Here is a 15,561-nt window from a genome sequence, read left to right on the forward strand (position 1 = left end):
GGGCTGCCAATCCTGATTGCCTCCCCGGAGTCGGGGGCGGCTTCGGAGTTCCCGGCCTCGGCCGAGGCCGCCTGTCAGTCTCGGCGTGCAAGCTGCAACCTATTCCCCCGGCATCCCATAAACCGCGGGCGAAGCCACCTCCAAGCCGCGGGTGTTCTCCGCCAGCCCCCTTTCCGTACCCCCGGAGCCTGCCCTCTCCCGCCCCATCATGGACAAGGTTGTGGCACCTGGCCGGGAGGCTCGGCAGTGCCGTTCGCCGCCGGCGGCCGGTGCACCCGATCCACATTGGCGGCCGCAGGAAAACTCGCGCGGAGGCGATTCCGAGGGAAAGCGGAGCCTCCACAAACCCTGGATCCGTCAGCCAGCCCTTCCTGGCTGGCTCTCGGGCGGTTTGGTGTTCGGAGGGACCAGTTGGGACTTGCTGCCGGTTTCGGGGAAGCAGCCCGAGGCCAGAAATGCACCTCGTAGCCTTTTGCAGGGGGGGAAACCAGCCGAGTCAGCAGGGCGGGTGGGTGTGGGGGGGCGGTGGATTGAGGAGGCGCTGCGTGGGCAGGTCCAGGGCGGGGGGCAGGAATGAGGTTTTGAGGTCTGCCTGCCCTCCTCCTCGAGACGGGAGTTGTCACCGTGGCGGGTGAGACAAAGAGAGCAGGAAATCTGCACGGCCTCCAGGAACGATATAGGGAGCTGCCTTCTGCTGAGTCAGCCTCTTGGTCCAGCTAGCTCAGAGCTGTCAACACTGGCTGGCAGCAGCTCTCCGGGGGATCCAGCAGGGGTCTTTCTCAGCCTTGCCTGGAGGTGGCAAACGTAGGAACCCTTCGAAATGCCATGCCGTAGGAACAGAGGAAGCTGCCTTCCAGATAGCCGCTCTACAAGGGTTTCAGACATGGGTCTTTCCCAGCCCTGTCTGGAGATGCTGCCAGCCCGGGACCTTCGGCATGCAAGGAGAGGCTCTCCCACTGAGCTCTGGCCCTGAGGATTGTAGACTTGATGTTGTTTTTTGAGAGCCGTACCGACCTTCTCGGTACCTGGTTCTGAACGCTGTGCTTTTTCTGCCCTTTTGTGGCGTGATGTTGTAGGCGCAGCCCTGATTGGAATCGTTTGCTGATATTTTCAGTTTCAGTTGCTCATAGGAACCTAGGAAGCTGCCAAATACGGAGTCAGACCCTGGGTCCATCTAGCTCAATATTGTCTACACAGACTGGCAGCAGCTTCTCCAAGGTTGCCGACAGGAGTCTCTCTCAGCCCTATCTTGGAGATGCTGCCAGGGAGGGAACGTGGAACCTCAATGCTCTTCCCAAAACAGCCCCATCCCCTAAGGGGAAGACCTTACAGTGCTCACACATGGAGTCTCCCATTCAAATGTAAGCCAGGGTGGACCCTGCTTAGCAAAGAGGACAATTCATCCCTGCTACCACAAGGCCAGCAATCCTCCTCCTGCTCGTAAGCATGTGAGGGAAGGTACCACAGGGGCCACTCGGAGAAGGAAATCCGTCTTTGATGGCATTTCGAGCTCTCTGCTCTGACCACTAGTGCCTGGTTGTTCCAGAACGCCAGCCAGCTGGAGTGGTTGGTACGAATGTGGGAGACCTCTGCTCAACGTGATTTTGGACGAGATCTGCACCCCTCGCGATGAAAAAGAGGCCAGAGCGTTGCTTTGTGAGGCTTTCAGTGGGCTTTCATGCTTGGGGTGTCCTAGCCACGTCCCCGGCGTGCTAAATACAAGAGAATCGCCTCTTTTAAAAGGTGCCTCTTTGCTCAGTTAGCAGGGGACAGTCCGATACCCAGCAGGGGGTGATGGGAGTTGTGGTACAACTGCCTGTTGCATGTGGCAATGGAAATGTAGCCCAACAATATCTAGGAGCCCAAGTTTGAGAACCCTTGCAAAGAAGGGGTGTGTGTGTGTGTTTAGTGTTTTCATGCTTATTTGCACCGTGGGGTCTTATTGCAAATTCTAATTTCCTCGGAGCGGGTAACATGCTTATATGGATTGTCTTATCTGGACAGCGTGATCTGTTAAGTGCTCGCCTTTGCATTCTTGAGATACTGCAGTCTTCGCAAATCTTGTTGTGAAGGGAAAATCTTGGTGAAGCATTTTGAACGACTGCTTAGAGGGGAATATATATATACACACACACACACACACACACACACACACACACACACACACACACACACTGCCCTGTCTTGCCTGATCTGAAGCTCTGCGTGTTGCTGCTCCTTGTGGCAGCCTGCTGCACTGCAGCATCGGAAGCCGGGAGACGGTCAGACCCTTGGTCCGCCCAACTCAGTACTGCCAACTCTGACCGGCAGCAGCCGTCTAAGTTTTCAGGCAGGCATCTCCCCCAGAGGCGCTGCCATGTAGACTTGCCGACGCTCTTCCACTGAGCTACAGGCCCCATCCCCGGAGGGGGACCTCCCACAGTGCTCCCACGTGTGTCTCCCGTCCAAATGCAAACCCGGGTGGGCCCTGCTTAGCCAAGGGGACCCTTCCCGCTTGCTGCCACGAGACCCTCTCTCCTGGTCTCTCTCTCTCTCTCTCCGGATTGAGTTTGCACCCTGAATTACACCTGCGGGTCTCAGCTATGCAGGGAGGATCCAGGGAGCCGGTCCCTGATGCTCCAGTTACGCAGCATTTCTGGGGCTGTTGTCTGGACACGCTCCGGCACCGTGGGAAAAGGCGAGGGATCCCTTTGATTTCAGCACCTATTGTTCATGATGTCATGGCTGGCCCCGCCCTCCCCGCCCCCCTCCCCCTCCCTCCCCACACCTCCCGAGACTCGAGCCTGGACACGTCTGGGTGGGGAGGCAGCGGAAAGGGCAGGAGAGCCGGGAACGAGGGAGGGGGAGGGAAGGAATTGGCCGCCCCCCCTTGCTAAGCAGGGTCTGCCCCGGTTTGCATTTGGATATGAGCCCGGTGGGGTACTCCCCTTAGAGGGTGGGTCTGTAGCTCGGTCGGAGGGCGTCTGCTTGGGATGCAAGAGGTCCTCCCTGGCAGCATCTCCAGAGAGGGCTGAGAGAAAGACTCCTGCCGGCAGCCTTGGAGAAGCTGCTGCCAGTCAGTGGCAGGCAGTGCTGAGCTAGAGGGGCCAGGGGTCTGACTCAGGATGTGGCAGCTTCCGATGTCCCTACGAGAGAGAGTAAGAGGGGAGCCGGTCTTGCTGCAGCGGGCATGAATGGTCTCCTTTGCTAAGCAAGGCCTGCCTTGGTTGACATTTAGATGGGAGACGTGTGTGAGCCTGGTGAGGTATTCTCCTTAGGGGTTGAGCCCGTAGCTCAGTGCAAGAGCATCTGTTCGGGATGTAGAAGGTCAGGTTCCCTCCCTGGCAGCATCTCCAAGACAGGGCTGAGAGAGACTCCTGCCTGCAACCTGGGAGAAGCCGCTGCCAGTCAGTGTCAGACAATACTGAGCTAGATGGACCAATGGTCGGACTCAGTATATGGCAGCTTCCTAGGTTCCTTTGCCATCATCAGCAAGTGACCTGCTCGGTGGCCGTTGCTTCCTGAGCTCCCCGTCCATGCACGGGAACTTTCTCCAGAGACCCCCCGGGTTATTGTGAGTGTCTCTCTGGGAGAAAGCTCCTGTGTTTGGATAGAGGGGCCTGGAGAGGAACAATTCATTGGCAGATAAGGCTGTGCAATTGCCACTGCTTGACGTGGGCGCTGGCCAGAGCCTTAGTTTTTCTAGGAACATCGGAAGCTGCCGTATATTGAGTCAGACCCTTGGTCCACCTAGCTTAGTATTGTCTACACAGGCTGGCAGCGGCTTCTCTAAGGTTGCAAGCAGGGGGTCTCTCTCTCAGCCCTATCTTGGAGATGCTGCCGGGGAGGAAACTTGGGACCCAGATGCTCTTCCCAGAGCGTCCCCATCCCCTCAGGGGAATATCTTCCCGTGTTCACACACAGTCTCCCATTCAAATGCAATCCAGGGCAGGCCCTGCTTAGCAAAGGGGACAATCCATGCTTGCTACTATAAGGCCAGCATTCCTCCTATAAAGTACCCTAACCTGCTTCACAGGGTGGTGGTTGTGTTGGGGTCACCATAACCTCTCTAAGCAGTTTGCCAGTTGTGGTCGGGGATTCTCAAATCTGTGATTGGCAATCCTGCGGTTGGCGAGGGACAACGGAATCTTGCCGTGTTTACCTGTAGTCTCCCATTCAATTGTGAACCAGGGTGGACCCTGCTTAGCAAAGGGGACATGCATTCTTGCTCCGGCGTGCATTTTTCTTGTCGACTGACCCTAGGAGGCTTCATCCCTCCTCCCTCAGTTCCGCCTCCCTCAGTCCCTGGGGGCTGAATTGTCGGACTGGACTCTCTTGGCAAGAATAGGTTCGGCTTTCGAGGTGAACTGGGGTGACATGAAAATTCTGGCCCCCCGCTGTGTGCATGATCTGGGGCGGTTCGTTCACACGCACGGGTTGCCGTTTGCTTCCGCGGTGGCCACATTGCGCGGGGGACGCAGCCCGTATGGGTGCAGATGGTGGCTAGAGTGCTGGACTAGGACCGGGGAGACCCGAGTTCAAATCCCCATTCAGCCATGAAACTAGCTGGGTGACTCTGGGCCAGTCACTTCTCTCTCCGCCTAACCTACTTCACAGGGTTGTTGTGAGGAGAAACTTAAGTCTGTAGCACACCGCTCTGGGCTCCTGGGAGGAAAAGCGGGATATAAAATGTAGGTAAGTAAATAAATAAGTGCTCCCTGTGTTCAAGGAGGAGCCTCGCCATCGATCCTCTTGCTTTCTGACCCTCTCTGTCCAGGCTTGAAGAACCCCTCCCGAGTGGCGTGAAGATCAAAGGTGACGCGCTGCTCTTCCAAAGGCCTCTCAGCGCCCAGGACGAAGGCGTCTACATCTGCCACGTGGCCAACAGCTTTGCCAGCAAGGAGGTCCAAGCCACCGTCAGCATAAAAGGTAGTGTTTCAGGGGAGTGCCCCAGAGACAGATCCCGCCCTCCCGCTCACCCGATTGGTGGTTTTCAGGCAGAGCGTAAATGTCACGTCCCAGTCGGTGTTCTGCAGACAGATGTGCATTTACAGCCGGCATTGTTGGAGAGCTGGATGCAGAGGCGTATCTAGGGAAAATAGCGCCTAGGGCAAGCACTGAAATTGCACCCCCGTCCAAACATTTAAATTTAAAATTTTTTAAGAATGGCGCCCCCCTTCAAGTGGTTCCCAGGGCACGTGCCCTGCCTGCCCTACCCTAGATACGCCCCTGGCTGGATGTGATCCGGTTTTGGGTTGTGTGCTTGCAGACCTTAAGGTTAGGAGTTCTCCTAAGCGAGAAGGCTTTGAGGGAAATGTGGTGGGGCTCTTTCCATGCGGCTGCAGAGACGCCCAGAGTGACGGAGAGTTCCCCCCCCCCACCATCCCCCTTTGTGTCTCCCGCAGCTAACCAGGCCAAGCAAGTGGACGTGGTCTCAGTCTCCATGATAGGGGCCGGTCTCATTGCAGTGGTGTTGCTGGGCCTACTCATCCTGGTTGTTGTCCTGATGACCTGCTACCACAAGCGGAAAACCAAGCGCATCACCAAGAAATAGTGAGCAATGGGGTGGGCTGTGGGCACATTCCCCGGGTTGCCTCTCTTTCAAATTGCCCCCAAATTACCCATAATGCCTGGTGTGGACTCCTGCAAAACTCAGGTTCTGTTCAGCCTCTCATTTTGTAAGTTTGAGTTCCTGGAGGGAGGAGGAGGAGGAGATCGAGCATGTATTGCCCCCTTGCTAAGCTGGGTCCACCCTGGTTTGTGTTTGGATGGGAGACCAGATGTGAGCCCTGTAAAATATTCCCCTTTGGGGATGGGGCCGTTGCTCATCTGCTTTTCATGCAGATGGTCCCAGGTTCAGTCCCTTTCAGCATCTCCAGATAGGGCTGAGCGAGAAAATCCTGCCTGCAACCTTGGAGAAGCCGCTGCCAGTTTGGGTAGACAAGACTGAGCTAGATGGACCAAGGGTCTGACTCAGTTTGGCAGCGTCCTGTGAGGAGGCCAGAGCTCGGAAGCTTTGGGGCGAAGCCTGAGACCAGGTGGCCCACCTGAGGAAAAGATCTGATGCCAAGGGAGGTATCCTGGCCATCCCCATGGGGAGATCTCACCCCCTCCTCTCCTTGTCCCCTGCAGTGAAGAAGAGCTGACGTTGACGCGGGAGAACTCCATCCGGCGGCTTCATTCAAGCCACAGCACAGACACGCGGAACCAGGTGGGGTCAGAGGGGGGCCTTGGAGGAGAATTTCAAAGGGGGCTTTGCATGGTTAGCAATAGGAATGTCCACGTTCGCATCCCATTTTTCGTGGGCACAGAAATTGGAGGTGGGTTTTGTGTGCCTCCCTGGGCAAGGGGGCACACGGTTGTGTGAAAGTGGTCCTAAGTGTGTAAGGAAGGAACCCTGCTTTAGGGTGCTTGACTCAGCCTTGGGGTGACTGGGCAGAACAACAACAATAATAATTAATAATAAATAAGCTTTATTTGTTAGCCGCCCCACAACAAACCACCCAACCCTAATAAACATCCAATAAAAGCACAGCAAACTAATCACAAAACAAAAAATGCAAAATACGATTGATTGATGTATTCATTTTTACATGTATATCCCACTCTTCTTCCAAGGAGCTCATGCTTATTTTAATCCTCACAACAACCCTGTGAGGTAGGTTAGGCTGAGAGATACATGGGTGGCCCAGAGTCACCCAGTGAGTTACATGGATGAATGGGGCTTTGAACTTGGGTCTTCCCAGTCCTAGTCCAACGCTCTAACCATATTGCTATGCAAAACACTTGTAAAACTTACTTTAAAAATCAATTCTAAAAAGCTGGAGTGAACAAAAAGGTCTTCACTTGGCATCTAAAAGAACAAATAGCTTAAGTGAACAAAAAGGTCTTCACTTGGCAGCTAAAAGAACAAATAGCTTAACTGGGGAGGCTGTTCCGTAGATGGGGTGCCACCACCGAAAAGGCCCTCTCCCTAGTGGCCGCCCGCCTCCTCGCCCCGTTTGGTAGTGGCATTTGGAGCAGGGCCTCCGAAGAGGATCTTAAGGTCTGGGTTGGGACGTATGGGGCAAGGCGCTCTCGCTGGTAACCTGGACGAGGCAGTAAAAGGGGAGAACTGGCGCTTACAGTGGGGAAGCAAATGTGGGAAACGTCGTTCCCCTTTCCACCCGGTTAAGAGCTAGGACCGAGGGGGGAAATGCAATCTTTTTCGCAAACGGAGAAATTTCGCAGAGGCAAAATGTAGAGCAGGTGACAAAGTTAACGGTTTGCGCAGCGCACTTTCTAACGGCTTGCGTTGTGATGTAAGGCCGGGCTGTGCAACTGTAGCCTTCTAGCAGATGCTGGACTACAACACCCATCTTCCCTCCCTGTTTGCCATGGTGGCTACGGATAATGGGCACGGTAGTCCAGAAAACAGCTGGAGAGCCGAAGTTGTGCGATTCCAGGTGAAAAAAACAATGGAGTTCCCCCCCCAGGAGGGGGGGATATGGGGCTGCCTTTGAGTTTGTCCCCTAAATTGATGGGAGTCTCTGCCCTACATTGCGGCCCTTCCTACCGTGCAATTTTGAGGTGGTTTTCCTCTCAGCCTTAACAAGAATTGTGTGGCTGCATTAGAGGCTCAAACCCAGAGCTCGGTCACTGACAGGAGCCAGCCCTGATGGCTCTGGGCAACTCAGTGGCCCCATCCTAGCTGTGTGCCTACTGCAACAGGTTCTGGCAGGTGTACTGCCCTTGAACATGGAGGCTCTATTTTGCCACGGCTATTCGCTGCAGGGAGATCGGCTGTAAAGGTCTCCTTCCTCCCCTTTGTGGCTTCCCTTCGCTGAGGAGTCTGAGCTGGAGAGGTCTCTCAGCACCCCCTGGAGGGAGCACGTGGAACAACATGTATGAGCAGGGCCCGAGTTCCAGGGTGTGCCATCCAGCATGAGGCTCTCCATTTGCTGTTGGACTACAACTCCCAGCAGCCCCAGCCCCAATAAATGGCAGGTGGGGTGACGGGAATTGTGGCTGTGGGTGATGGGAGTTGGAGTCCAGCCGTGATTGGAGAACCGAATTCATTTCCGAAGGTGCAGTGGCCTGAGAGATCCTCAGCATTATCCGCCAAGGAGGAAACCACCCACTCCTTGGAAGAATGGTTGGGAGGGGGTGTAGTTCAGTGAGGGGGGGTCTGTTTTGCATGCAGAAGCCCCCAAGTTCCGTCACCAGCATCTGTGCTTGGGAAATATCTCGGTTTGCAGGGCTGGGAAAGATCCCTCTCTGCTTGGTTCCTTAAAGAGCCACTGTTGGCCAGAGTAGACCAGGACTGCACAACCTTGGGCCTCCAGCTGTTGTAGGACTACAACTCCCATCATCCCCAGCGACAGTGGCAAATAGAGATGTTGGGAGCTATAGCTCAAGAACAGCTGGCAGGCTGAAGCTGTGTAGCCCTGGAGTGTGTAGCCCTAGACGATGTTTGGCCAGAGTGTGCTTGAGACCTTGGGGAGATGCTGCCAGTCAGAGTAGACGATACTGAGCTAGTGTGTGCTTGAGAGCTCGGGGAGACACTACCAGAGAGCAGACGATGCTGAGCTACACTGTGCTTGAGCTCTTGAGGAGATGCTGCCAGTCAGAGTAGACGTTGTTAAGCTAGAGTCTGCTTGAAACCTTGGGGGGTGCTGCCAGTCAGAGCAGGCAATGCTGGCAATGCTAACCTTAGAGAGATACTGCCAGTCAGAGTAGGCAATGCTGAACTAGGCAGGCCAGACTCAAGCAGCTCCATATGGCCACTCTGCATAGCACTGGGAGGGCAGCCACTGTGAGCTCCTTGACCCTCTTTCCCCCGTTTTTCTCTGGTGCAGACAGAAGAAAACCTCCCTCTGAGGTCCGAGAGCCGGCAGGGGAGTTTCCGGGGCGACAGCCTGTGCCGCGAAAGCCTGTGCCGTGATAGCCGGCAGGGCAGCTTCCGAGCCGACAGCCTGCGGGAAACCAGCCTCTGCTCCATCATAGTGAGTTGGGGGCATGTGCGAGGTTTGGGGGGGGGGCTCATGAGAACCGCCTGCCCTTGGGTGGGGAGGACTGCTCTGCAGCTTGGTCGTAGGGCTGGGCACAAAACCGGAAAACCCAGTTCGGTTTGAACAGAACTGGACTCAAACCGAACTGGGTCCAGTTCGATTCTGTGTACGCTAGGGCCCGAATCGGTTCGGGCACAATTTGAGTCGGAACCAAAAAAATATTTAAAAAAGAAAAAAGAAAAAGAAAAGGCAGACTTACAGCCATTTCTGGGCTCCGGGGGTGCTGTCACGGCTGGGTGTGTGTGTCTCCTGATGTCCCCCTTCCCCTTGTTGGCCTCCTCTTGGTTGTTCTTGGCCTGTTATGGGATGTTACTGGCCCGTTATGGGTCTCTCTACTGTGGCCATTTTGGAGGCTGCCGTGCATGCCCAGTGGTCATCTGCGTGGCCAGGTGGAGCATCTGCTTCTCATGCAGAAAGTCTCCGATTCATTCCCTGGCAGCATCTCCAGGAAGTTCTTCACACCTGACTTTTAGTTCTCATCTCCTCCGGCATGGAGTGGGTGCGTTCACTTATCGGCCACGTTTACCCCCAAAGTCCCTGTGAACTATCCGGGAGCACTTTACACCCAATTCGGGTTTCCCATTGCACATTAGAGTGCAGCCCAATTTATATCCAGAGTAAAACGATCCACTCTTTACGTAGTGAGCCATCCCAAGCAGTATTACACTGGATGGATAGAAATGTTTTAAATAAAAGTTTTAGATTGTGAGCCCTTTGGGTGGGGACAGTGATCTCTCTCTCTCTCTCTCTCTCTCTCTCTCTCTCTCTCTCTCTCTCTCTCTCTCTCTCTCTCCCTCCTCCCATTTGCCAATTCTCGTCTGTCTGTCTGTCTATACTCCCATATGTCAATTCTCCTTCCTTCCTTCCTTCCTTCCTTCCTTCCTTCCTTCCTTCTCTCCCTCTCTCTCTTAACTGCTTTGGGTAGAAGAGCAGTATACAAATATTTGTCGTCGTCATCAATCAATCAATCAAAATTAGAATAAGAATCCTGACAGCACCCGTTGTCTCTTCTCACTCAGGGCGATGACGCGGAGGGACGCAGCTACTCCACCTTGTCAACAGTGCGGGAGATTGAAACGCAGACGGAGCTGCCTCCGACGCCCCCCACTCCGATCCAGGAGAACCAACTGGAGAAGGAGAAGGCGGAGAAGGAGAAGGCGGAGAAGGAGAAAGACGAGGAGGAAGAGCGGGACGGGGAGAACAACATCAAGCAGGCCATGACGCACTTTGTGCAAGAGAACGGCACCCTCCGGGCCAAGCCCACGACCAATGGCATCTACATCAACGGCCGGGGACATCTGGTGTGACGCTTGTGCCCGCTATGGATTTCTGGGACTCGGCAAAGCACTGAACCTTTCCCCCAGATGCCTGCTGGCATCTCCCAGTGGTAGGGGACAAGCAGCCCTTGTGACTGAGACATCCTCCTTCTGAGCCACTCGCCCCTCCCAGCTGCACTGCAAAGATTTTACAGTTGACTTTGGACGTCCGCAGAGGCCTGAGCATCCCTTTCTGCTTTCTCCGGGGACCTTGTCCAAGCCATGGTCATATCCTGCTTTGGAGGGGGAAAGGCTCATCCCACAGCAATCTAGGGACCTGGCAACCCCCTAAAAAACAGTTTCGAGGTTGGGAAACGTTCCCTTCTGACTTCAAAGGGATGATTACAGTGCCCAGCCTGTGTCTTGTCTTGTTTTTAAGAAATCCTTTGAAGCTGTGGTCCTCCGGTCAAGCGATTCGGAGTTAGCCGAGGGCAGAGGGTGCAAGAGCTTTTTTCTTGGCTCAGGGAAGGAACCATGAAATGTTTATATCCTCTTTATTTTTTAATTATTATTATTATTATTATTATTGTTATTATTGTTATTATTAGTTAGAAAGTGTGTAGCCCTCAGGGGCTATGGGCCAAAGCGCTAGAAAGTCGAACAGAAACCAAAAGGCAAGGAAGGGGATCTCTCCATTTCCTTGTTTTGTTTTTAAATATTAGCTGTTACAGGTAAGGACAAGTTCTCACGTTGGAGAGGACCAGATTTAGGGTGTTCTAAGAACATTCTTTTCTTTCCTTAATGGAAAAAATTGTTGATGAAAAAGAGAAAATTAATGCATAGGAACCTATAATTTAACAATAACTCCCCGCAGGCCTCAAGGGATTCCCCAGAGCTATGAACTTGGAGGGAGATTCCTACAAATGCAGCTTGGTTTCAGGCCATGGAAGGATCCGTGACTCCCATAATTGTCCTTCCCAGTGGAATTGGAATCCTTCCATCCCTAGGATTGTCCTTCCCTACACCGATGATGCTGTGATGCACACATTTTGTCCACTCTTGTTGGAAACGCCGTGCGTGCCTAATCATTGGCTCTGAAAGGATGCCAGTGGCTAGTGCTTCCAGGTGACCTATAAAACATCCAAGTGGTCCCACAAAAGCCACGAAGTCCCGAAGTCAGTCCTGGGGAGGGCAGATTGTGCAACGATCTCAAATGGATCCACTGGAGCTCCAATGACATTTGTCTCCGATGACATTTGTCTTGTGTTGGTTTTAAAAGCCGGAACTCTGCTGTCAACAGCGCCAGCCATGCCCAGCCAAATCAAACTATTTCTAACACAAGAAGGGAAAAGGAGGGAACGTACAAAATGGACGATGGAGAGTACCTTGATACAAGGATGGATTTTATGTGGGTGCAAAGGAAACGCCCAAGCCAAACAAAGGCTGGCATTTTTACCTGATAAAAATTTGGAAGGGAAATGGGAATTACAGCCCTGCTAACCTTCAAATATCAACCATATGACATACCTAGAATATTTGAGTGTTTATGCAATGTATCATTCCTCCCCATCTTTCTCTCTCTCTCATCCAAGCAGAGTGATCTTAGGACTCCTTAACATGTACAAAATCCCACAACTACTCTGTATTTGATGGGCTGCAGGACAGTATGTGAACCGGATCCTTTGAAACATGTTTTGGGTTGGAGCCGATATGGGGCAATATGAAATGTCTGTGCATGGTGTCCAATCAGTGGCGGCTCAGCAGAGACCTGGTGGAAAAGGTGCTAAGCTACAAATCGGGAAGTTCCCCAAATCCTGTCCCTTTCACCCAGTCATTTGAATCTCGGTCTAATGTGGGTTACCAGCTTTAGTGTGATTGTGTGAACGTATGCCCCGGTGGGAATCTTGGGCATAACCCACGTTTGAGAATGCCTATTGCCAGGACTGCAGGATTTTAGCTTCCTGCTAAAAATGGCTTCCTGTTCAATGCAGCAGGGGAATAATTTTGAGATGAAAAGAAGAACTTATTGAATAATGGAAGGAAACCAGGAATTCAACATTCCTGGGGCAATTCATCATTAATCCTGCTGCCATCAACGGGTGGAATTGGCAAACAATAAGTCTTTTTTAGGAATTAAAACCCCAGGAGCCCTGAAAGTTTCAGTAGTGCTTTGCCAATTCACAATGCGGGCGGGGGGGGATCTGGGGTCCTTCCCATCCCTAGTCCACCCTAGAGAGCCCAGTGGTGTCGTTGTGTGATAGAGCAAAAGTCTGCCACAGGTCAGAGCGGGAAAGACACAAGGCTGGAAGGCAACCAGTCCAGCAGTGATGTTGCATAGATTGCCCATAAAATGTGAGCAAAGGAGAGCAATTCTAAAGCAAAAGGGCTGGAATGGAAGCAACCCAGCGTCATGGCCGTGGAAAGAACCAATGCAATTCTTTTCATTGTGCTCCTTTTTCGTGGGCAAGGAGCCACAGGCTTGTGTGAATTCAGAGTCCCCCTATCACACTGCCGACGTCAGCAGGGCAATCATCAGAGCTCGGCATTCTCACAAGATGGCCGTTAAGTGCACCGTCGTGACCGATTTCTCGACTTTTGCTCGTGCTGCCTGGGAACGGGCTTGATTTGGTCGATGAGGGCCAGAGAGTCCAGTATTAAGATTGCACGCTAAAATTCATTTTCTCAGATTCCCTCAAGGCCTGCCAATGTTAGCCCTTTGTTTTGTATTTTTTTTTTAAGTATTGTGTTTTGCGGCTTGTACATTTGTGTTGTGTGGCCGCTCTGGATGTCCCAGAAGGAAGCTCTTACTTGAAAAGTGTCCACCAATTGGGAGGGTTTCCTGGACTCTTGAGGCTCCGCCCTGAGGAACAAGGGGCGGGGCCTGGGAGCTAATGGGAGGTGCCTGGCAATTCAGGGGTGGGGCCTAGTTGTGTTTGGCAGAGGCAGAAGATAGTAGCCGATGAGTCAGGAAGAGAGAACCTGGCTGTGCCCAGTAGCTTAGAGGAGAAGCATGAATCAAATGTGGGCCAAAACAAGTGGTTAAAGTAGATAAATAACTCCCCCCACCCTATTTTGTTTCTGTCTTCCCACCTTGAAAACTTACTCCACCTTCTCTGGAGACTCTGAGAATGACTTTGAAACTTCAGGTCAAACCCTCATTGTTGGACTACAACTTATCTTGTCTTATCTTCATGACAATTCAGATGTGCGTCGTTTTGTGGATGCATTGGCTTTTGGGATTGATTTCAAACTTTTGGGTTGCTTCTAGCAGAAGCTCCTGGGTGTTGTGATGGATTGGTGCCACCTGCAAATGGATAGTTTCCCCCATGGAACAGGTCTTTTCACACTGGAGTCCCTGACGTCTGCTGGGAGTTGTGATCCATCAACATTTGGGGACCCACATTTAATTACTCCTGCCCTAGAATTATACTTTTCTTCGGAGGCAAATATCTGCCCCAGGGAGGAATCGAAGCTTCCAAGAAGTGCACAGAAGGTTGTACTTGTTGAGAACCAAAATCCAAACGCCTAATTTGTTTTGACATATGTGTTCTCCAAGGACACTAAAAAGAAATCCTTAAAAAGATCAGACCATGTAAAATTATTCCTTAAATACTGCATCTGCAATAAAACATCCAAATTAATAATGAATTGCAGTATTTGTAGTCCATTTGTGGTCTATGGCTGCATAACTTCAATCCTCCTGCAGATGTCAGAATACAATTATCATCAATGTGATGGGGGATGATGTGAGTTGTGGTCCAAAAACAGCTTGCAGGCCAAAGTTGGGCAGCCAATCTAAAGCAGTGGTTCCCAACCAGGGTTCCTCCAGATGTTGCTGAACTACAACTCCCAGCATCCCCAGCCACAATAGATTGTAGCAGGGGATGATGGGAGTTGTCGTGAAAAAGATCCTTTACAGAATATGTATGTTTAGCAATGCAAATGTCGTGTAAGACACACTTGAAAATGGCTATTTATGAGATGCAATCTGGGGGTCGCCCCAAAGCTGAGTGGAGATTCGGCAGCCTTCAGTTGGGGTTCTAGACATTTTTGTCTCCCTCGAGGCAATCGATGGAACTCAACTGGTCCCTCCCACCCACCCACCCCAACAGGGATGCTTTTCTTCCCCATCCATTACAATGCAGACTTTTGTCAGGTAAACCCATCCAGCTCAAGCCTTCCATGTCGAATTGTTTGTATTGTCCTCTGTGTGTGTGTGTGTGTGTGTGTTTTAATTCCAAGAAGTGTGGACTCAGGTTGGTTTGTGTTGCTCTTTGCATCCTGCCCCTCCGCCTTTTATAATCCGTAAAAGTCCATGTATATAGAACTCCTTGCTTTGTGTGTGTGTGTGTGTGTGTGTGTGTGTGTGTGTGTGTGTGTGTATTCCGTGTATATGTATTTCTGTGTATAGAAAGGGCCAAGGAAACTTTGATGTGCATGGCTTATTTTGTAAATAAACGGCTCCCCTGGCACCTATGATGGGATGGATTTGTCAGCCGTCTTCATTATTCCATTTTGCGTCCACCTTTCCTCCTGCGTCCTTAATCAACTTGTAGTGGACAGAGGGCCAGTTTACAGAGGAACAGAGGAAGCGGCCACATACTGAGTCAGACCCTTGCTCCATCTAGCTCAGGATTGTCTACACAGAGTGGCAGCGGCTTCTCCAAGGTTGCAGGCAGGAGTCTCTCTCAGCCCTATCTTGGAGATGCTGCCAGGGAGGGAACTGGGAACCGATCTTCATGTTCCTCACGTGGATTTCCTAGAGGCACCTGGCCAGTTGCTTCTGGAGACAGGATGTTGGATGACTACTACTATTACTACTGCAAATATCTCTATATAGCTAACAGCTAGGTTCTGGGACCCTTTTACACCAGAAGAAGCAGGGGGCATGGATCTAGCACCCCCTGCAAGTCGGGTTGCCATGTCCCGATATTTATCCATCCCAGCTGCAGCAAAAGTTCACAAGTCAGGAGAGAGCGCTGCTGATTAGTATTGTCTGGCGACACGGAGTTCAAGTTCCTAGAAAGTAGTTTATTTTAGGAGATACGTTGGAGAGATAGAGAGCGTATTTGCCTGCTCAGTACATCAGGAGAAGGGGAGGAAGAAGACGACAGACGTCTGTCTCTCGGGTGAGAGAGTGGAGCCAGAGAATGTCAGTCTAACAAAGGGGAGATGTGTTCCTCTCTTTTATTTATTGTTGCATACACCGCCCACACAGCAGGCTTTTCTGTGAGGCTTTACTGCAACCTTGAAGTGGTCCCAGAAAACAACGATGC

General features: G+C 52.1%; 1 protein-coding gene across 3 annotated transcripts in view; it reads left to right on the plus strand.

Moving 5' to 3' along the window:
• The window catches only part of NECTIN4 (nectin cell adhesion molecule 4), a 75,690-nt gene extending 60,921 nt beyond the window's left edge, over positions 1-14,769 (plus strand). For all 3 annotated transcript variants that reach the window (XM_053278739.1, XM_053278740.1, XM_053278741.1), the window contains exons 6-10: positions 4,757-4,908; positions 5,385-5,532; positions 6,112-6,190; positions 8,817-8,963; positions 10,049-14,769. In XM_053278739.1, the coding sequence (XP_053134714.1) occupies positions 4,757-4,908; positions 5,385-5,532; positions 6,112-6,190; positions 8,817-8,963; positions 10,049-10,336 (814 nt within the window). In that variant the 3' untranslated portion in view covers positions 10,337-14,769. The remainder of the gene's footprint in view (positions 1-4,756; positions 4,909-5,384; positions 5,533-6,111; positions 6,191-8,816; positions 8,964-10,048) is intronic.
• Positions 14,770-15,561: the final 792 nt, after the last annotated feature.

This window comes from Hemicordylus capensis, chromosome 14, assembly GCF_027244095.1.
Source record: "Hemicordylus capensis ecotype Gifberg chromosome 14, rHemCap1.1.pri, whole genome shotgun sequence".
In the NCBI taxonomy this organism is placed as follows: domain Eukaryota; kingdom Metazoa; phylum Chordata; class Lepidosauria; order Squamata; family Cordylidae; genus Hemicordylus; species Hemicordylus capensis.